The sequence below is a fragment of the Salvia splendens genome, chromosome 15, assembly GCF_004379255.2.
Source record: "Salvia splendens isolate huo1 chromosome 15, SspV2, whole genome shotgun sequence".
NCBI classification, from domain to species: domain Eukaryota; kingdom Viridiplantae; phylum Streptophyta; class Magnoliopsida; order Lamiales; family Lamiaceae; genus Salvia; species Salvia splendens.
In genome coordinates, this window is record NC_056046.1 from 18,123,688 (window position 1) to 18,146,727 (window position 23,040).

The window sequence follows — 23,040 nt, forward strand, 5'->3', positions numbered from 1 at the left end:
TTTAGATTTCATGAAGCAATTTAGGGTTTATTTTAGTGATAAGATGCAGCCGTGATTGATAAAATAAGGAAAGAACGAATAAAAAAATTGTTCAACTTGAAGGTTGAAAGTTGAAACACTAGGCTATCGAATTTTTTAACTTAACCATTAGGCTATCAAATTTTTTAACTTTATCATTAGGCTATCGAATTTTATATGACAAGTATTGAAAACAAATATATTTCTAAAATCAAATAAATAAAATTTAAAGCAAAGCACAAAAGGGAAATTAATATTATGGGGCAATTAAATTGGACTTATTACAAAAATTTTTATTTGATTTGAGCACACATGTGAAGCTCACATTTATTTATTAATACATAGAAAATACTTAAAAACTAATTGACGTTTCCAGTCCAAGTGAGTGATTGTAGATGCTCAACAATAGGGATGTCAATCGGGCTGGCCCATCGGGTTTCGGGCAAGCCCTACTCGGGTTGCGGGTCAATCGGGTGCGGACTAATCGGGTTGTGAATTCTTTCGGGTTGTAAAAGTTCAACCCTAACCCTAAAAGCTCGGGTTTCGGGCTAGCCCAGCGGGTTAATCGCGTTGCTACCGATAAGATTAACATGCGATCAATCCAATAAATAATGATGAAAATTAGTTATATTCATAAAATGTAAAATATTTAATTATGATAAATTTGAGATATATTGTCAAACTCAATCATAAACATCATCAAATACTAAATTTTGAAATATTTTGTGAAATTTTAATGTATGTTTTAGAAATTTAAATATTTTTTTAAGTGAATTTGAAAATTTTAATTTATTTATCAATTATTATATTAATAAAATCGGGTTTTCGGGCCAGCCCATCGGGTTTCCGGGTCTAGCCCTAACGGGTCGTGGGTTAATCGGGTGCGGGCTAATCGGGTTTTAATTTTATCGGGCTAGAAATTTCCAGCCCTAACCCTATAAATTTGGCGGGCTATTCGGGCCAGCCCACGGGTTGCGGGCTACATTGACATCCCTACTCAACAAGTTTATCATCATCATCAAGTTGGAATGCTTTAGCAAGAATATGAGGAGGAACGGATGGCTCAGATCCGAAGATGGATTTAGCAATAGTCATGACTCCTGGATTTTGGCTATTGAAAGCAGCAATCGCAACTGCTTTGGTTTTCCCAATGTTATACTGGAAATGAATCATACCCCGAGGGAACACGAAGATGTCTCCCGCATTCAAGATCTTGGCGAAGAATGGGTTCTTTCCGTTGGGATCAGCCGGGTTTGAGTTGATGAGTCCCGCGTAAAGAGTGCCTTCCAACACAAGGAATATTTCAGCTCCACGTGGATGTAGGTGGGGCGGATTGAGGCCTTCGAGATCAAAGTCAAGACGGGCAATGGCCACTCCCTGTGTGTTGAGACCTGATAGAATCTCATCGTAAACCAACGTAATTTTCGACCCGAGTGGATTTGTCACTTGTCGCGACTCGTTCAGCCCTCCCGCGTAGTAGAAGTCGTCTGCTGTCACGCTTTTCGGGTCCTTGCATATCTTTCCATTCACAAATACTGCATGCAGCATCGGCACAACATACACATATATTTAGAGTTTGCATTTGATTACATCCCTATATATGTATATATTACTCAAATAAACACAATTGATTACCTGCAGCTTCTGTATCATTTACTGCAATGCAGAAATCTTGCAATGGGGCAGGGTCGTATGCTTCCACAGACAATGAAGCAATAGTAAGAATGGCAAAAAATAACAAAACCTGAACTCCCGATGAATTCATCTTATAACTTACTGATTTCTTTTGGTAGATGTTGTGAAGTACTACTAAGATATCTCAACACTTGTATTTATAGTTAAATTTTAGACAGAAATTAATGAATAGCGTTTTCCAGTCCAACAAAGCCGTCTCAATTATTATTCGCGGCTTCTATTGGTGAGTTTGGTATTTACACGATTGTGTTCCATAATTGAGATTACCACTTTGAACATATATATGAAATGCACGTTTTAAATTCTTTCTCTATTGATATGCTATATTCTTTCATGCGTAGCAAATTTTTATTTTGTCTCCTACATATTAGTATAATTAATGAATAAAGTTTGCCAAAAATAGTGGACCATTTTTAAGGGTAGGACCAAAATAGAAAAAGAAGACTATTTATATGGGACGGAGGGAGTATATTTCATCTGTCGTCATTCTCTAATACCTCCTCCGTCCCAATAAATATAAAACATTTGGATTTCGCCATCAAATTTTATGTAGTGTTATTTTATTAGTTAATAAAGAGATACTAGAGTAAGAAAGATGAAAAATTAGAAAGATAGTGTTGTTTCTATTTTAAGAAGCGTTTCGTTTTAATTTTTTATGGGAGAAATGATTGAAATTAGGTGTTCTGAGGGAGTGAATGATAAAATATTTTATTTATTTATTGCTTATTATAATCAAAGACTCCACACATATTTTAAGTACACACTCTCTCTGTCCCACTTTAAGTGACACATTTTCCCTTTTTAGTATCTCTCACTCTGAATAACACATTTCTAAATATAAAAACAACAATCTCTGTACTTTTTCTTTTACTTTATTCTCTCCACTTTAATCACAAAATAACAATACATAAAATCTCATACCGGATTGAAAATGCTCCTTGTACTTTGAGTGGAACGGATGGAGCGTTTATAATATGTGTTGCATAAAAAGATGCGAAAATAAATCAAATTTTAATTTATAAAATAAATAATAAAAGTAATATAAATTATATTCTAGTTAATGGAGAAAAAAATTAGATGAGTTGTAACAAATATCGATATGATAACTAGATAAATTTTAGCCAAATTATTTCCATAATATTCTTTAATTTTTGTTAGAAAAACTAGCTGCCATGATTACGACCATCAACTATGGATCGCCAACAAGGAAAATAAATAGATTGGCTCCTATATTCTACACCATTTTTGACCATTTAAATACACGTTTTAACTCGGCATGAGTTTAAAAAAATTGTTTGACTTTATAAGTGTATATGAAATGAGTGAAAAGGTTAATAGAATGTGGGTCTCGTTTTTATATACTCCCTCCATCCCTGAAAAGTATAAATATTTGGTTCGACAAGAGTTTTAATACATAATTAAAAAAGTAAGAGTGAGATAGAATATTTTTTAAAAAATATTGTTAGTGGAAAATGAGTCTGATAAGGGATGTCTTCCCTCAAACAGTAGTCGCGGGCTCTCCCCGACGATCAAACCAAGGCATCAAATTAATGCAAAAAATCGTAAAGAACAAGGAAAATAGGGTAACTTGTTATTTCATAACATGGAAAAGAAAAACAAATTCCTTTTCATACTAAGGACCCTAGGGTTGATTCGATCTATGATCCGAGAAATATCCCAAAAGGAGCTTATTGGGCTCGACTCAAAAGTTTAAATCAATCGAACCGAGGTAGAATGACAAAGAAACTCAAGAGCCTAATTAATAAAGCTAAATCAAGAGTCTAATGGTCAATCCAAGAGTCTTGAAGTGCTTTAGTTTCTTTATTCAATGTTTTAATAAAGTGTAAGGGATGTTTCACATTTCTCTATTTAATTAGCAAGTATAGAAAGTTCCCAATATATTTCATAATGAAAAAAGGAACTTGATAATATATTATAATTTGAGCTATTTGCTAGTTCGAGGAGTGGATTCTTCTTATTTCTCATTGTTTTCCCAACAATCTATGTTTTTAGATTAATCTATCATATGTAACTAAATTCATTGGATTCTAGGGATGTGTTAGTAACGACTTTGGTTATACAATTCCGTTTTCTATTTATTACCCGTTTTGTTTTTACTACGTTTCTTCCCTAAGTTGTTGGATAATATTTCACGTTTGAGTGACACATTCGGAGATGAATCAATATAACTTGCTACATTATCGTGAGAGGAGGTTGGCGAGTTAGGTCCACTTAGTAGACACTACAATTAGCTTCACTTAAAACGACACTGTTAATTGAGAGTGAGGACTTTATAAAGGTCTTAGGAGCTTTTGGGAGTTACGGATCTAGGTTTGACAACCCTAGTGTTAGTAACCTACGCTTGTGCCGCATGGGCAAAACTTATGTGACTCGTTCTATCGAAGTATAAACTGTGTGCTAGGGTATTGTCGTTGGAATTTGTATAACCATAACTGTGAACGCACATCCCTGGAATTCTCTCATCTCTCATATTTTACCTCTTTAATTACTTGCAATTAGTTGTTTAATTTGCTTTCAAACTGTTTTTAGTTTTCAAAATTCCAAAACTTTCGGTTTTCCAAATAGTGAAAGAAGCTTAGTAGAAGGTAGCCAATTTGTGATTGTTTTTCCAGTGTTCGATATCCGGTACTGACCCTTAGCTATACTATATATACTCTGTATACTTGCCGGTTTATTTAGTGCTAATAAAAAGTGTATCAGTCGGCCACTGGTCCTTGGAGCCATCGGCGCCGCTTCAGATGGTTCGACTGTGTCGAACACCAACTGCTCTTCCGCGATCACATGCTCTCTTTGTTGCTGCTGCACGTTACTTGCCTCCGCGCGCGTGCCTTCTCGACTATGCAGAGATATACCTGTATCAGGGTCTCATCTCATTAGAGAGAAAAGAATTTTTAAAATTAGAAAGTTCATACTTTTTAGGGACAGACTAAAAAGAAATTAGTTCATGCTTTTAAGGGACAGATGGAGTATTAATTTCATAATAGAATATTGATAAGTCGTATTCTAGGCCTTGGTTACGGGTCAGTATGATGTGCTTAATTGATTATATTTGCAAAACAATTGCTTAAAGTGTGCAGGTTAAGCATTCTAGCCAGTAGGGAAGTTTCAGAATGTTCAGGTGAAGGAGGCGCCAGCATGATCTCATACTGATCAGTATTCGTGCTAAAACGGCTTGAGATGGAGAAGACGGATAGCTGGGACGGATTACCCACAATTAAGGACAAAGAAGTCAAATTGCAACGAGGATTTACCCTAAAATCAAGGGTAGCCTCCCTATAAAAGGAAGCCAAATTGGAGAGAGAAAGGGGGATTCACAGATTCACTCAATTCACCACCATCTTTAGGTAGAAAGTTTTCTCGGTAGTTTCAGTCTTTCAGCCGTGTCCCGCTTCTTGCCTCGCCGTAGCCATGATCACTTGACGTTCAGATGTTCCCAGAGTTCCAGTCATCGTCCATTCCAGCTAGCAAGATCGTAGTTTAGAGTCTCATCGCCCGGAGTGGCAAAACACTTTTACATTGCTTTCGTAGTTTTAAATTTCTCGCTTTCCTTACGTTGGATCTTGTTTGCCTTTGGATATTTTCTGCTTTTGAAGTACTTTGTTGAAGATCCGAACGTGTTTATGCTATGAAGTTGATTTCCGTTTCGTTTATTGTGGTGTTTCTTTATTCCCTTGCCTAGTTAGCTTAGATCTAAAGTTTCTCGGTGTTTAAAGTGCTGAATCTCTCAATTCCATTTACGTAACAAATTTCTTTAGGATAGATAAACAAGTACTGTTTGATCGGAAAGTAGATCGTTGCATGCAAAGCTTAGTTTTAATTTCTGAATCGTTCTTTCATGTTGACCAGTATGCAGAAGTCCGGTTTCAGTGTTTGATTTCAGATTTGATTTCTTAGTTTTGGATCTGTGTTTGTGAGTTGTTAATCTGAGTTTTCCGTGTTGAATCTGGAATTGTTATCTGAATTTTGGAAGTGTTTGTTGAAGAAGATGATGTCTATTTCAATTGGAGGGGACCACTTACTTTTCGAGATGCTTTTGCTTTTGTCCTTCACTTTTAGTTAAGCCCTGTCAGCCTAGTCATCAAACTTCCACTACACTCTGAATATTCTGTTTAGCCCAAAATAGAAACACGTACCTTCCAAATATTTTCTGTTACAAAATTGTCTCCCCATTCCACGTACACAGTTACATTCCAAATGTTTTCCTTACCGTCTGACCAGTAGAACACCTCCTTTAAGTTCCAGCCTAGGTAGAAACTCAACCCAAGCGTGGTAGCTAACCAAATCTTCCAAATTGTCACCGCGGTAGTTTAAGAACGCACCATCTCTGTGGGATTCGACCCTTACCACCACTATACTGATCAGTAGAAGTGGGTTGAGGAATCTTTGAAACCAAGGTCTAGGTTAGTTAGGATCTCTATCCTGATCAGTGGGATATATCCTTGCTTGAACGACACCTACGCACCCAGGTCCTTTCAAATGGCGCCGTTGCCGGGGATGGATAGCGTTATTTGCAATTACTGTGAGTGATACTTCGGTGTATATATTGTGCATAACCTTTCTTTTTTTTTCTTTTCTTTTCAGTTTATGAGAAGCAGTTCGGCTCCTGACCAGTGGAGGCCGAAGATACTTCAGCGAGGATCGATACTCGTAACCACTCGATCCGGGTTGTCGACGGCTTTATCTGACTTAGGTTCGAGTAGCGACGAAGAGCAATACAACATAGAAGGGCCAATACCAGAGGAGATACCACTGTTGGAAGGCATTCCAGTTCAGATGGCCGCCAACGGAGATGAGGATCCAGAGATCGGTACCCTTAACGCGCATACCGAGGGAGAACCATCGCAAGCCATAGTCGTCACTCCAGGGCAAACCGCCTGCGATGTGAAGCCTCATGTGATCGCGATTCTGCCTACATACTGTGGGAAGAGCTATGAAGGGCCGTATGAGTTTCTGCATGAGTTTTGTAAAATTTGTAGGGCGCAGAGGAGACCAGCAGGAGCGAATGAGGATGATTATAGGTTGAAGGCCTTGCCATTTGTGCTCAAGGGGGAAGCCAACACCTGGTTCATGCGCCTGCCCCCCAACTCCATTGAGACTTGGGCCGATTTCAAGTCAGCATTCCTAGGCGAGTTTTTCCCGTCATCAAAGACAAGCGCGCTGAAAAGGGAAATAACTAATGTGAAGCAAGGGTATGATGAACCCTTGAGCGATTATTGGGCAAGATACATGGGTCTTTTGGAATCATGTCCCAACCATCGCATGGCGGACATTGAAGTGCATCATACTTTCTACGAAGGTATGAACGCGGTAACCAAGGATCTAGCAAATTCATCGTCAGGAGGAAGCTTCACACAATTACGGGTCAGCGAAGCGAAGAGAGTCCTAAGGAAGCTACTGAATGCAAAGAAAGAGTATGACCATTCAAGGGAAGGATACAACCGAGAGCGGGCTGCTGTTGTCTCGTCTACTGATCAGGAAAATAAACTGGAGCAGAAAATAGACTTGAAGATGGATGAGCTGAAGAAGTCACTTCTGAGTGCGATCGAGAAAAGCACCCCACCACCTCCCCCAGCTGGGAATTACAAGGGTGCAGAACAGGGAAATCAAGGACCGAACTATGAACAGCCTAGTGACTACGTGAATATGGAACAGGTCAATGCTGCGGGGTACTTCAATTCCAGTGGGCATTGGATTCAGGGTAGACAACGGGATGCACCATGGAGGGATCATCCAAACTTTCGATGGGGAGACGGGGGCCAAAATCAGAACCAAGGACAGAACCAGTATAACCCCAATCCAAACCAAAACCCTAACCGTGGACTAGCAAACCCAGACTACCAGCCCAACTGGTCAGGAAGAAACCAACAAACCCAAAATCAAAGCCCACAAAGCCAAAATCCGAATCCTGTTTATGTACCACCCCACCAGAGAAACTTCCACAGTTTCCAAAATCACCCAAATCATGCACCCCAACACCATCAGAACCAAAATCAGTTTCAAGCCCAGCACCAGAATCAATATCCTCAAGATCAGTACGTCCCTCCTGCCCAGTATAACCAATACCCGCCTAATCAAGGCCAGCAAAACTTCCAGAACTATCAACACCAAGGGCCGAATCATTTCCAAAATCCAAACAGGCCAAGGAGGTCCGTTGAGGACATGATGGGTGAAATGCTAGCGTCACAACAGAGCATCAAAGGAGACTTGCAATCCCATAACGAGGTCGTGCAGGGGATGCAAAATGCCCAGAAAGAACATAAGGCGAACATGGATATGATGAATAGGCAGTTAGCCCAACTGGCCAGTTCGGTGGGGGATTTGAAGGGAAATGCAGGTAAACTCCCATCTACAGTCCAAATGCCCGACAAGGCAAATGTGAGTAAGGTTACGTTGCGGTCCGGAACTACTTATGACGCGCCTCAACCCAAACGACCTAGTGGAGGATCTAACGGAACGAAGATAGGAGGCGATACCGTTTCAGCGGAAGAACTAGGGAGGCCTATGCCTCAGATGCAGGATCCATTCTTCTTGGATGCTACACCAATTGTAGGAGATGAACCCGAAACCCTACTGACCAGGAAGGAACCTCATCGAGAGGAAGAACCCAGAATGGAAGCCCAGACTCAGGAACTACCCCGGAAAGACTCCAAGAAGGTTGCTAAGGAACAAGTAGATGAGAAAAAAGGGGAGAAACCATTCCCATTCCGATTTGTTACAAAGAGAAAGAAAGAGAACCCGGTTGACTATTTGTCGATTTTTGGGAAGTTGGATGTCACCATACCATTTCTCCAAGCCGTGAAACTACCCCCTCTTGGGAAATTCATAAAGGACTTCATAGCCGGGAGAGCCCAGAAAGATGGCAAGATTATGGTGGAAGGGATAGCGTCAGCAATAGTGCAAGAGACGTTACCACCCAAGAGAGCCGACCCAGGTATGTTTACCTTACCAATAACTGTCGGAGATGTGAAGGTCGAACATGCAATGTATGATTTGGGGGCGTCTATAAATGTCATGCCATTGTCTATCTATAACCGGTTGAAGGGAGTGAGGCTGTCAAGTACTAGAGTATTGATCCAACTGGCTGATAGGTCATGCATAAGTCCGGAGGGAGTTTTAGAGGATGTATTAGTTAGAGTGCATGATTTTACATACCCTGCTGATTTTTATGTGATCAAAATGAGTGAGCATGAAGCGAGGGAGTCTAGTGGAGTCTTGTTAGGAAGACCATTTTTGAGAACGGCCAAGACGATCGTGGATATGGCTGAGGGGACTATTTGCATTGATTTTCATGGGGAGAAGTTTACCTTTGATATAAATGATGCCATGAAGAAACCTATTGATTCTGAAAATCTATGCTATGTTGATGTGATTGACCCTTTAGTCCAAGATTTTCTTGAGACCGAACTATTGCAGGAGAGACTCCAGGCTTTAGATGTTTATGAACAGGCTGACGTAGAAGCTGCTGCATGGTGTGATCTGATCAGTAGCCAGGGGTTGACCGATGAAGAAATTGAAGGAGCAATCAAGGATTTTTGTCAAAAGTCGGAGTTCATAGGAGCCGCAGGGGCTCAGCTACCAGTCAGTATAGAAGAACCATCAGAAGGAGATTTAGAAAAAGGGGAAGAATCCGAGAAAAACCCCCTAACCGAAGACACACTTCCACCCCAAGTTGAGCTGAAGAAGTTACCCTCGAATTTGAAGTATGCCTTCCTCGGAGGTGAGGACTCCTATCCAGTGATCATCAGCAGCAGCCTTACGAAGGAACAAGAAGCTAGGCTACTGACCGTGCTGAGCAAGAACAAGAAGGCGATTGGATGGAGTCTTACAGATTTAATTGGAATTAGCCCCGACGTCTGCATGCACCATATTAGGCTGGAAGAGGGAGCAAAGGCACATCGAGATGCCCAAAGGAAAGTAAACCCTAACATGCGAGAGGAAATATTGAAGGAAATCTTGAAGTTGTTGTCGCTAGGGATTATCTATTCAGTGCCAGACAGTGAGTGGGTCAGCCCGATCCACATGGTTCCAAAGAAGTTGGGAATCCAAGTCGTCCAAAATGAGAGGAATGAGCTGATTCCAACGAGGCTAGTCACGGGTTGGCGAATGTGCATCGATTACCGCAAGCTGAACAATGCAACAAGGAAGGATCACTTCCCTCTGCCTTTTATCGACCAGATGTTGGAGCGACTCGCTGGGAAGAAGTACTTTTGCTTCTTGGATGGGTACAGCGGATATTTCCAAATCTACGTGGATCCTGAAGACCAGGATAAGACCACCTTCACTTGCCCATTCGGAACTTACGCATACCGGCGCATGCCTTTTGGCCTATGCAACGCTCCATGTACGTTTCAACGTTGCATGATGAGCATATTTTCTGATTTGAATGAGGATTGCATAGAGATATTCATGGATGACTTTACGGTCTACGGAGACTCGTTCGATTCTTGCCTTCATAATTTGGATATAGTTCTTGAGAGATGTCAAGCGAAGAGTTTGGTTTTGAACTTTGAGAAGTGCCATTTTATGGTCACCGAAGGAATTGTTCTGGGACACGTGGTCTCGGAAAGGGGAATCCAGGTGGATCGAGCAAAGGTGGACGTTATATCTAAATTACCGTTCCCTACTGATCAGAAGGGGATTAGGGGTTTTCTGGGGCATGCCGGATTTTATCGACGATTTATTAAGGATTTCTCCAAAATCGCCCAACCCCTTACCAGGCTACTTCAAAATGACGTGGAGTTCGTTTTTGATGAGCAATGCAAGGCTGCTTTCAATCTTCTCAAGGAAAAGCTGATATCCGCACCTATCATACGGGCTCCTGACTGGGACCATCCTTTCGAAGTAATGTGCGACGCCAGCGACTTTGCGGTAGGGGCCGTGCTGGGTCAGAAGATCGATGGGAAGAGGTACGTAATTTTTTATGCGTCCAAGACTTTGAATCAAGCCCAGCGGAATTACGATACCACTGAAAAGGAGATGCTGGCAGTGGTGTATTCTTTCGAGAAGTTCCGGCCATATGTGTTGGGATCCAAGGTCATAGTATATACTGACCATGCAGCCATTAAGTATCTAATTGCCAAGAAGGAATCCAAACCACGCTTGATCCGATGGGTACTCTTGTTACAAGAATTTGATTGGGAGGTGGAAGATAAGAGAGGAGTCGAGAACAAGGTGGCAGACCATTTGAGCAGAATAATGCAAGATGGAAACAGTGACGAAGTGCATGATAAGTTTCCAGAGGAACATTTATGTGAGGTGATTTTTGCGCCCAGGAAAATTGATTGGGAAGAAGTGTACAAACTTACTGGTCAGAATGATACAGCAAAAGGAAAGGAGAAGGTAGGGCAGGAGCCATGGTATGCGGACCTGGCCAACTACCTAGTAACTGGAGAACTTCCAGAAGCACCAAGTGTTACCAAGGCACAAAGAATGAAGATCAAGAGTGAAGCAAAATACTACTTTTGGGACGACCCCTACCTATGGAGGGTAGGATCCGATCAAGTGATAAGAAGGTGCATTCCTGACTGGGAGCAGCGGGATGTTCTAACCCACTGCCATTCCTTAGCATGCGGAGGACATTTCGGATCCGAGAAGACGGCAAGGAAGATTATGGATAGCGGCTTTTATTGGCCAACACTCAACAAAGATGCGTACGAGTTCTGCAGAAGTTGCGAGCGTTGCCAACTGACCGGTGGAATATCTGCCCGGGACGAAATGCCGCAGGTACCCATAATAGTTTGCGAGCTATTCGACATATGGGGAATGGATTTCATGGGGCCTTTTCCTTCGTCCTATGGCAATCTATATATCCTAGTCGCGGTAGATTACGTCTCCAAATGGGTAGAAGCCAAGGCCACAAGTACGTGTGAAGCAAAGGAGGTGGCCAAGTTCTTAAAGATTCATATCTTCAGCCGGTTCGGAGTTCCAAGGGCGATCATATCAGATCAAGGTACACACTTCTGTAATCGCAGAATTGAAGCCTTAATGAAGAAATACGGTGTGCACCATAGACTTTCCAGCCCGTACCATCCGCAAGCCAACGGTCAAGCGGAGATCTCTAACCGTGAGATAAAGAAGATTTTGGAGAAGACTGTGAACACTTCGAGGAAAGACTGGAGTGTGAGGTTAGAGGATGCTCTCTGGGCGTATCGAACAGCCTACAAAACCCCCATAGGCATGTCCCCTTACCGGATCGTTTTTGGGAAGATGTGCCATTTACCGGTTGGGATCGAGCATCGAGCATACTGGGCAGTACAGAAAGTGAATATGGATGCTACAGCCTGCGAAGAGGAAAGGAAGCTGCAGCTGCAGGAGCTTGAGGAACTTAGATTGGAGTCATTCGACTCATCCATGTGGTACAAAGAGCGAACCAAACTGTGGCATGATCGAAATCTGAGAACTAAGGAGCTCCACGTTGGCCAGAAAGTACTACTCTTCCAGTCAAGATTGAAGCTTATGCCAGGGAAACTCAAGTCCAAATGGACAGGACCTTACATCATAACTGCACTCAGATCCAATGGAGCAGTAGAAATTTCAGGGAGTTTTCCTAACTCGGAACCTTTCATAGTAAATGGACATAGGTTGAAAATATTCAGGGAGAATAGCGAAGTGGGTGTAGTTGATGAAATTCCACTGCAAACACTTACATCGGTTTCATACTGATCAGTAAGATAGGAATTTGGAATTCCACATGGCTAGTTCCATTTTGATAATTTTCTGCGTATACTGGCCAAGTAGGATTCCAAATTACCCAAGAAAGGTGTAAATATTGTAAATACGTAATTAGTCTTTGCATGTCAGATAATTTCTAAGAAAAGCCAAAAATATTTTCGGGCCTTAAATTTAATTTGGTGTACACATTGACCAAGAGACTACCTATTTGGTGCTATTTCAATTCTAATTTAAGAGCCCATTTGAATTATTTCCCTTATTAGGCAAGTAATGGTAGGTTTCGAGAAAAGACGAAATTTTGAATTAAGACTTATGCAGCTTTTGCAGGGTGGCAGCGGCTGGAGTGGCGTGGAGCAGAGAGAGTAGACGCGATAGCCAATCAGGGGCCAGCATTCCTAACCGCCTTCCGTCCAAGCGTCGCGACCGGCAACTCCCTATAGCCGGTTGTAACCACCTGCAACTGCTATCTCTCGCCTAAATTAAACGACCGTCCCAAACTTTATCCCTCACAAACCCTCATTTTCAAATCCCCTTTTTCAAGAGATATTATCCCATACTCTCTCAAGAAAGCGTAAATCACAAACCCTCATTTTCTTCCATTTTCTCCCAGATACCAAGACCAAATTCCACTCTTTACAAGCCCTAATTTTCAGCCATGGGGAAGAAAGCATTTGCTACCAAAATCAAACCGCCCTCAAAGAAAACCAGTGAGGAAGGAAACCTTGAAATACCACCGCCACTAAACCCACAACGTCCCGCGCCAACACAACAAGCCCCGCCGATGGTCTCTCTGGATGCAATGGCGGAGTTTCTCCGATTGCAGGATCCGAATAGGAATTGGGCAGCGGAGTTAGAGTATTTTAACCAAGGTAGAGGGCAAGGGAGCGGAGCCGGAGCAACTCATGCGGCAACCATGCCAGTAACCACTACGCAACCCTTGACCCCTATTTCATCTACATTTCCGATTCCGTCGATGATTCCCCAAGAAAGCAACCCCCCAACTGAAGCCGAAATGACAGAGACGGAAGGAATTTTTCCGACGACCCAGGAAGCCGAACTTGAGGATCTTGAGGCCATTGCGGCTTATTATGCCTCTGATGAAGAAGAAAGAGCGGAAAGGCTGAGAATGGAGCAACAAGACCAGGAAGGGGGAGGAGGAATTGAGGAGACGCCAGAAGTGGAAGCGGTTCGCCAAGAAGTAATTAGGGAGGAGATCGACCTGAATAAGTCGGCCCAAAAGCGCGGCCTCATGACGGAAACGGAGTTTGAATCAATAGTGGAAGAGGTGAATCGCAGGGAAGATACTGCTCTAATGGCTGAGGGTCTAGACCTCGCATCGAGGGCAGTAGGAGAGGATGAACAAGCTTTTACAGAACCCATACCGAAGGATAAGGCATCCCAGTCAGTAGGGGAAGAGGAGAGGGAAGAACAGAGTGAAGAGAAAGGGCCAGAGCCAGTTGATACCCAAGTGGAAGCAGGGGATGATCGAATACAAGTAGATGAGGAGAGACCAACCGAAGACACTCAAGTACCGGAAGCTGTGGCGCCTCCCGTCTTAAAACCCCACCCAGTGAAGCGGCAATTGGTTCTGAAGACGCGGGTATCTCAGCGATGCCTGGGTAAAAGAGCAGCCAGCAAGGCCAAGACAAGCACGGCTGAGAACCCAGTAGAGATCGAGAGCGAGGAAGAACAAGCCACTCCAACGAAGGCAGGGGGTGAACCTGCACAGCCTACTGCTCAGGAGGAAGAAGCACAATATCAGCGAGCCAGAAAGAGGAAAGGGAAGGCTCCAATCCAGAAGAAAGCAGTAACAAAGAGGTCCAGGGCAGCAAACACAGGAATTGTGATTACCGAAGCTTCTCAGAGGATCCCATCGAGCCGGCAAGAGCAGAGTGATAGTGAGTATGTGATTAGTGAGGAGTCTGAATCCGATAGCGATACGACCATGGAAGATGAGGAGTACAAGGAGCAGCAACTCCCTAACGATCATCGGGAACTATTGCATCCACCTGCAGAACCACTCCAATATAAGCGTTGGACGGTGGAGCTCACAGATGACGTGGTGGAGGGGATGCAATTTTTTGACTCCAAGGAGCTCCAATCCATCTATCTCACCAAGAACGCAAAAGGCAAGAAGGTTAAGTGTGGAAAGGTAATTCATCTCCCCTCGTTAGATGAATTGAAGGTTCGGGAATCGTTTCTCGCCCTTTTCCACGAATTGGGTTTTGAATGGCTGTTAAGGAATGAGAATTTGAATGTTCCGGTCGATTTGGCCAAAGAATTTTTCGCGACCTTTCGATTCAAGGTCACAACGGATTTGGATGTAGAGTGCATCAGTTTCAGAGTATTTGGAGGAGAGATTAGGATGAATTTGATTGAATGGACTGTTCGGCTAGGGATATGCAGTTTGGAGGAGGCCATAGGGCCCGAGTGGAGAGATAGGGAGCGGGGGATTTTCCGCAGGCATGTGGACTTTGAGCCTCAGGTAGCTTGGGAAGAGCTTACTCACCCCGGGGCAGGACAGTTTCAGTCCACTATCTCCCGATCTATCCATCTCAACGATCCTAATCTACGCCTGGTTCAACTCTTCTTGGGTTACAACCTTTTAGGACAGTCGAATTCGGCAGTCCGGACATCGATGACGGAATTGTATCTTATGTGGTGTGCCAAGAGAGGCAAGAAGTTGGAGTTAGGGTTCTGGACTGCATACACATGTCACCTCATCGCTACCCACCCAGCACGGAATATTTCTCTCTGCCATATATTGGGAATCTTTGTGAGAAACAATGTCACCGTTTCAGAGGACGAAGACTTAACCCCCTTGACGATGGTGGACGCCCCAGGATTGTTTGATACCCCCCTATTCGTCCGGACGAATGCGGTATACATGAGGCAAGGCGTGCCACACTTCTACGCGATGGGAGAGGAAGCTACACCCACTGCTCGGTTGGCAGCAGCTCATGAAGCACCGGCACACGACCAGAGACAAGAGGGGATGGAAAAAGCTGTGGAGAAGATAGCGGAGGGAAGCAGACAGATAAGGGCAGAAATGATCGGATTGGCATCGGACCAGGAACAACGTCAAGCCAGAATAGAGAAGGAAATGGATGAAGTTGGAGAGGAGAATAAGCAATTGAAAGCAGAGATGGTCAAGCTAGCGGCAGTAGTGGAACGGGTGTTGAAGGAATCTGCGGAGCAGAGGATACTGACCCAGAGGCAAGCGTCTATGGAAGTGATCGTGACTAGATTAGGAGAGGAGAACCACAAGATACAGACGGAGATGAATAGGATGTTGTCCGTGATCGACAATATCCTAGAGGAGGTGAGCCACCAGAGGGCGGCTGAAGCTATGAGAGTAAGGGGCAGTGTAGCCCAGGATACCGGACCAAGCGGCCATGCTGGCCAGGATGTTGAACCACAAGTCCCAGAGACCGTAGTGAAGGAGCAAGAGGAAGAGAAAGCCGAGGAGCCGGCAAAGGATGATGAGAACCAAGCTGGAGTGGAGACAGACCAACCGGAGGACCAACCGATAGAACGACCTGCACCACCTGCCCCACGAAGGAGCAGGAGACTCCGATAGACCCCCCCTACTGACCAAGTTAGTTTTTCTTTTTAAGTTTCAGTTTTTCTTTTAACTTTTCGTATTGTTGTTATGCGTTGTTTTTTGTTTAGGTAGTATAATTTGTGTTTGCGCGCAAACCCCACTTCATAACACTTAGCCTATTTCATAGTCTAAGTGTGAGAAGTTAAGGGTTTGTTTCTTTGTTTTGTTTGTTTTGTTTTCTATGTCGCATGCATGTTAGCTCACACTTAGCCCATTGCATGGTCTAAGTGTGAGGAGTTTGTATATATGTGTTTGTGGTTATGTTTTGTTGATCTCTGTATAGGTGATAAAACCTCTCTCACTTAGCCTATTCCATAGTCTAAGTGTGAGAAGTTTTTGTTTTAGTTTTGCTGTTTGTTGTCTGCGTGCCATCGTACTGGCCATTACCTTTTCCACTTCACAGCCTTATCTGAGGGTAGACACTTGTGAAGTGAGAGGGGGGACGCAATGGCCAGTAGGATGTATGTATATATGTGTAGTCTTTGTGTTTGTGCTTTTGTTTTGTTTTGTTAGGTCTAGTTTTATGTTGTGTGTGATTGGGCTTAAAACTCAACCGTCTTGAGCTGAAGGTGAGGGGAATTGAGGGAGATAGGACATGCTGGAAAACCTAAACCATCCCCGTTAGTACCTCCTAGTCAGGATAGATGAGGTGAGTATGAGAGAAAAGCCCATACTTAGAGCCAAACACGAAAGCCCTCTAAAAATGTGAGTTATAAGCCTTAAAGTGGAACCACTTTCCACATATATTGGAAAGAAAAGAGAGGCTGCCACAATTCGCCTAGGGTGAAGTGATCACGGGTAGCAAATACTGAAGGCAGTAGGAACCCCCCCCATCTTTAAAAAAAAAAAAAAAAAAAAAAAAAAAAAACATCCTTTAGAACCCCTCTTTCTAGCCAAATCTATACCCAGATATATAACCCACTAGCCACTGGGACTGTGTAAGGCATGAAACAAATGGAGCTTACTGGCCAGGAAGAAGTGCGGAAAAGTAGAAACCAGCTGGGCGAAAAAGTTAGAAGAAAATCGACCAGGGAGTCATTCCCAGTCCAAAAAAAGAGAAGAAGGAATAAGGGTGGCGAAGCCACGAAGGCACGAAAAAAAAAAGGGAACCGAGAAAATGAAGAAAATGGTCAGAAAGATTTGACCACAAAAAAAGAGATGAATGAAGGAATAAGGGTGGCGAAGCCACAAGATGCTACTGACCAGTGGAGACCAAAGCCAGAAGCGCCAACTAAAGAAAGCAACTGATCAGAAGCCTAATATACACAGTCCCCCCCGCATAAATAAAAATAGAAATTTTGAACCTTAGAGCCTTAGGAACATCCACCGAAAACATTACAAGCCAACAACCCCGTTACAAGCCTATAAGTCCTTCAGTAGCCGCTCGTGGAATCTAAGTCCGAAGCAATTGTGGTGAGCATAATGAGAGAATGCAGTCCTAACATTCCTGGTGAGGTATGAGTGACTGAGCGAACCTAGTGTTGGGCCGAGAGTGTGGGCGATCTTGACAAACAGATATACTGACTGGAAGAGAAAAGGGGGGTAGCAGAAGTTCAAGGCTGTCTAAGGCCGGATTGCACCTGATCCAGAGGGGAGGGATGGTTGAAAATATAGCCCGATCTATGTGTTTTCAGTCTTTTATGTGTTTATGTTTCTCTGTATTTGCTTGTGTTTTTCTTTGCGTCATGGTTTAGAGTCTAAGTTAGGTAGAGTCGGTCAGGGGAGTAACCAGGCTAGAATTCGACTTATTCTTTTCTTTGTTTGTTCTTCACGCTTGAGGACAAGCCTGTGGTAAGTGTGAGCAGTTTGATAAGTCGTATTCTAGGCCTTGGTTACGGGTCAGTATGATGTGCTTAATTGATTATATTTGCAAAACAGTTGCTTAAAGTGTGCAGGTTAAGCATTCTAGCCAGTAGGGAAGTTTCAGAATGTTCAGGTGAAGGAGGCGCCAGCATGATCTCATACTGATCAGTATTCGTGCTAAAACGGCTTGAGATGGATAAGACGGATAGCTGGGACGGATTACCCACAATTAAGGACAAAGAAGTCAAATTGCAACGAGGATTTACCCTAAAATCAAGGGTAGCCTCCCTATAAAAGGAAGCCAAATTGGAGAGAGAAAGGGGGATTCACAGATTCACTCAATTCACCACCATCTTTAGGTAGAAAGTTTTCTCGGTAGTTTCAGTCTTTCAGCCGTGTCCCGCTTCTTGCCTCGCCGTAGCCATGATCACTTGACGTTCAGATGTTCCCAGAGTTCCAGTCATCGTCCATTCCAGCTAGCAAGATCGTAGTTTAGAGTCTCATCGCCCGGAGTGGCAAAACACTTTTACATTGCTTTCGTAGTTTTAAATTTCTCGCTTTCCTTACGTTGGATCTTGTTTGCCTTTGGATATTTTCTGCTTTTGAAGTACTTTGTTGAAGATCCGAACGTGTTTATGCTATGAAGTTGATTTCCGTTTCGTTTATTGTGGTGTTTCTTTATTCCCTTGCCTAGTTAGCTTAGATCTAAAGTTTCTCGGTGTTTAAAGTGCTGAATCTCTCAATTCCATTTACGTAACAAATTTCTTTAGGATAGATAAACAAGTACTGTTTGATCGGAAAGTAGATCGTTGCATGCAAAGCTTAGTTTTAATTTCTGAATCGTTCTTTCATGTTGACCAGTATGCAGAAGTCCGGTTTCAGTGTTTGATTTCAGATTTGATTTCTTAGTTTTGGATCTGTGTTTGTGAGTTGTTAATCTGAGTTTTCCGTGTTGAATCTGGAATTGTTATCTGAATTTTGGAAGTGTTTGTTGAAGAAGATGATGTCTATTTCAATTGGAGGGGACCACTTACTTTTCGAGATGCTTTTGCTTTTGTCCTTCACTTTTAGTTAAGCCCTGTCAGCCTAGTCATCAAACTTCCACTACACTCTGAATATTCTGTTTAGCCCAAAATAGAAACACGTACCTTCCAAATATTTTCTGTTACAAAATTGTCTCCCCATTCCACGTACACAGTTACATTCCAAATGTTTTCCTTACCGTCTGACCAGTAGAACACCTCCTTTAAGTTCCAGCCTAGGTAGAAACTCAACCCAAGCGTGGTAGCTAACCAAATCTTCCAAATTGTCACCGCGGTAGTTTAAGAACGCACCATCTCTGTGGGATTCGACCCTTACCACCACTATACTGATCAGTAGAAGTGGGTTGAGGAATCTTTGAAACCAAGGTCTAGGTTAGTTAGGATCTCTATCCTGATCAGTAGGATATATTCTTGCTTGAACGACACCTACACACCCAGGTCCTTTCAAATATAAATGTAATAAGTCAGTGGAGTATGAGGTCCACTTATTAAAAATGAAAAAAAAGTAGATATGTGTTTAAATTGCACACATCCCAAAAAGACAAAACGTATCAGATTTTGGTGGATAGAGGGAGTAACTTTTTCATGACTCTAGCATGCTGATGCATACAACTTCAACGTCTCACGATACTCATCCACTAGCCTCCTTAAAAATATACACCCCCGTCCAAGAAAAATGTCTCGTTTTGTTTTTCTATTTTGGTGTGTCCACAATAATTATTACTCCCTCCGTCCCCCAAAATTCGTCACCATTTGACCCGGCACGGATTTTAAGAAATATAATAGAAAGTGGGTTGAAAAAGTTGGTGGCATGTGGGTCCTACTTTTATGTATTAGTTTTATAATAAAATGTGAGTGTGAATGAGTTAGTGGAATAAAATGTGAGTGTGAATGAGTTAGTGCAATGTAGGGTCCACTACCAAAAATGGTAAAAGTGAAAGGTGACAAATTTTTAGGGACGGATGAAAAAGGAAATAGGTGACAAATTTTCAGGGACGGGGGAGTATCATTCTATTTATAAGAACTTTCACACCACATTTGATCTTTTTCCCGAATACTTTATACCTATTCATTGATTCATTATTCATACGGGTACCCAGTCTGTCCTAACCCCACATGCAATCTAGATGTTATTCATTTAAATTTGTACACACGAAATCTCAATATCTAACTAATACTCCTTCCGTCCCTTAAAAATATGAACATTTGGTATGACATGAACTTTAATGTATAAATGGTGAAATAAGAGAGAGCGAGAGAGATAAACAGTAGTGTTAGTGGAGAGTGAGCTACACATCATTAGTACGATGTGTAGTGTAAGTAGTGTAATGGTGTAAGTAGTAACTAAAATGATGTATAGGGGTCATGTGTTGTTTAACTATTCAAAAATTAGAAAATTCACATTTTTCAAAGATCGATTAATAAGGAAATACATATATTTCAGGGACGGATAGAATACTTTTTACTCCCTCCGTCCCATAGAAATAGTCCATTTGGTGTTGGCACGAGTTTTAATATGTAATTGGTAAAGTAAGAGAGAAAGAGAAAAAATATTTGAAATTGTGTAGTGGGATGATGGAACCCATAAATGACAAAATAAAAGAGAAGAAGAAAAAGGTTGCCATAAATGCATATGGACTATTTGTATGGGACATACGAAAAAGAAAATATGGCCTATTTCTATAGGACGCATGGAGTATTAGTGGTATATCCAAAACACAAAAATAAAGGGGTAGAAATTACAAAATTTTAAAATTAATGTAAAATTTAACACTCCATCCGTCCCATAGTAGATGGCACACTTGAAAAATGACACGAGATTTTAGGAGATGCTATTTTGTGTGTTAAATGGATAGAGAAAATAATATATTTATATTAATATGAGACAGAACGTTTTCCAAAAAAAGAAATGTGACATCTTTTACGGGACAAAATAAAAAGGAAAGTGTGACATCTATTATGGGACGGATGGAGTATAATTTTGGTAATAAAATAGTATTCCCCCTATTTCTTAAAAATAAGAATTTTTGAAGTGACACAGATTTCAAAGCAAAATTTGTAAAGTAAGAGAGATGAAAAGAAAAATTGGATAAAGTAAGAGAAAGAAGAAAAAATGTAGTGCAATTAGCATTAGTGGATTGTGGAATCCATTTCCTAAAATGGAAGGCTTGTATTTATAAGAAATGGACTAAAAAGTAAAGAGTTTCTAATTTAAGAAATAGAGGAAGTATGTTATTATTCAAGCCTACTCCAACAGTGGTGTTCCATTCCTACCTCAACACTCACAACAAAATAAGATAATCTTATAAAGATGTAAGTGATGGTGGGATAATTTTTTTTGTTGTGAGTGTGGATTATAAATGGAGCATCATTGTTAGAGTAGGAGATTCGCTCCGTTATTCAAGTAGCATTAGCGTATGTTGGTCATTACAACTAGATAATTGATAACGCTGAATGCTAAATTTTAAATAGAAAAATTCGTCAAAGATATGCGATAAGAATAAGATATTCACATTTGATATTTGGGTTTGCACATTTTACTACAGATTTGATAACGTAATTGAAAACGTATATTTTCAAGTATAAACTGAACGACATATTTGATCTTTGGGTTTGCACCTTTTACTACAAAATGGAATATATCATTCGAGGTTTTTTTTTCAATTTTCCCCATATTCAAAAAGTTGAACTAATTAAACTTGCACATTTTTAAAGAATGCACATAAATTTTTGTTCAGAAAAGGAAACCTGAGTAATTTAGTAAATATTCAGATCTCATAAATAATTTACATGTCTATTATATGGATCACAAAAAGCCTAAGTATCTTACGATATAATGTAAAAAATTCCATTTCCCTAAAAATTAAATATAATAAAAAGATTTATGTTAACTAGTAAAAGTTTAGATTTCATGAAGCAATTTAGGGTTTATTTTAGTGATAAGATGCAGCAGTGATTGATAAAATAAGGAAAGAACGAATAAAAAAATTGTTCAACTTGAGGGTTGAAAGTTGAAACACTAGGCTATCGAATTTTTTAACTTAACCATTAGGCTATCAATTTTTTTAACTTAACCATTAGGCTATTGAATTTTATATGACAAGTATTGAAAACAAATATATTTCTAAAATCAAATAAATAAAATTTAAAGCAAAACACAATAGGGAAATTAATATTATGGGGCAATTAAATTGGACTTATTACAAAAAATTTTATTAGATTTGAGCACACATGTGAAGCTCACATTTATTTATTGATACATAGAAAATACTTAAAAACTAATTGACGTTTCCAGTCCAAGTAAGTGATTGTAGATGCTCAACAAGTTTATCATCATCATCAAGTAGGAATGCTTTAGCAAGAATATGAGGAGGAACGGACGGCTCAGATCCGAAGATGGATTTAGCAATAGTCATGACTCCTGGATTTTGGCTATTGAAAGCAGCAATCGCAACTGCTTTGGTTTTCCCAATGTTATACTGGAAATGAATCATACCCCGAGGGAACACGAAGATGTCTCCCGCATTCAAGATCTTGGCGAAGAATGGGTTCTTTCCGTTGGGATCAGCCGGGTTTGAGTTGATGAGTCCCGCGTAAAGAGTGCCTTCTAACACAAGGAATATTTCAGCTCCACGTGGATGTAGGTGGGGCGGATTGAGGCCTTCGAGATCAAAGTCAAGACGGGCAATGGCCACTCCCTGTGTGTTGAGACCTGATAGAATCTCATCGTAAACCAACGTAATTTTCGACCCGAGTGGATTTGTCACTTGTCGCGACTCGTTCAGCCCTCCCGCGTAGTAGAAGTCGTCTGCTGTCACGCTTTTCGGGTCCTTGCATATCTTTCCATTCACAAATACTGCATGCAGCATCGGCACAACATACACATATATTTAGAGTTTGCATTTGATTACATCCCTATATATGTATATATTACTCAAATAAACACAATTGATTACCTGCAGCTTCTGTATCATTTACTGCAATGCAGAAATCTTGCAATGGGGCAGGGTCGTATGCTTCCACAGACAATGAAGCAATAGTAAGAATGGCAAAAAATAACAAAACCTGAACTCCCGATGAATTCATCTTATAACTTACTGATTTCTTTTGGTAGATGTTGTGAAGTACTACTAAGATATCTCAACACTTGTATTTATAGTTAAATTTTAGACAGAAATTAATGAA

At 41.3% G+C, this 23,040-nt stretch overlaps 2 protein-coding genes across 2 annotated transcripts; both read right to left on the bottom strand.

Annotated features, from left to right (window-relative positions):
- Positions 1-140: 140 nt before the first annotated feature.
- On the bottom strand, positions 141-1,823 carry LOC121766805 (germin-like protein subfamily 1 member 11). The gene is made up of 3 exons (XM_042163043.1): positions 1,654-1,823; positions 1,021-1,553; positions 141-152 (listed from the first exon to the last, which is right to left on the bottom strand). The coding sequence occupies exons 1-3, from the start codon at positions 1,781-1,783 to the stop codon at positions 141-143; spliced, it is 675 nt and encodes a 224-aa protein (XP_042018977.1). The 5' UTR covers positions 1,784-1,823.
- Positions 1,824-21,999: 20,176 nt separating this feature from the next.
- On the bottom strand, positions 22,000-22,981 carry LOC121767826 (germin-like protein subfamily 1 member 11). Its single transcript, XM_042164150.1, has 2 exons — positions 22,812-22,981; positions 22,000-22,711 (listed from the first exon to the last, which is right to left on the bottom strand). Exons 1-2 carry the CDS (start codon positions 22,939-22,941, stop codon positions 22,134-22,136), a joined length of 708 nt encoding a protein of 235 aa, XP_042020084.1. The 5' UTR covers positions 22,942-22,981; the 3' UTR covers positions 22,000-22,133.
- Between the last annotated feature and the right edge of the window lie 59 nt (positions 22,982-23,040).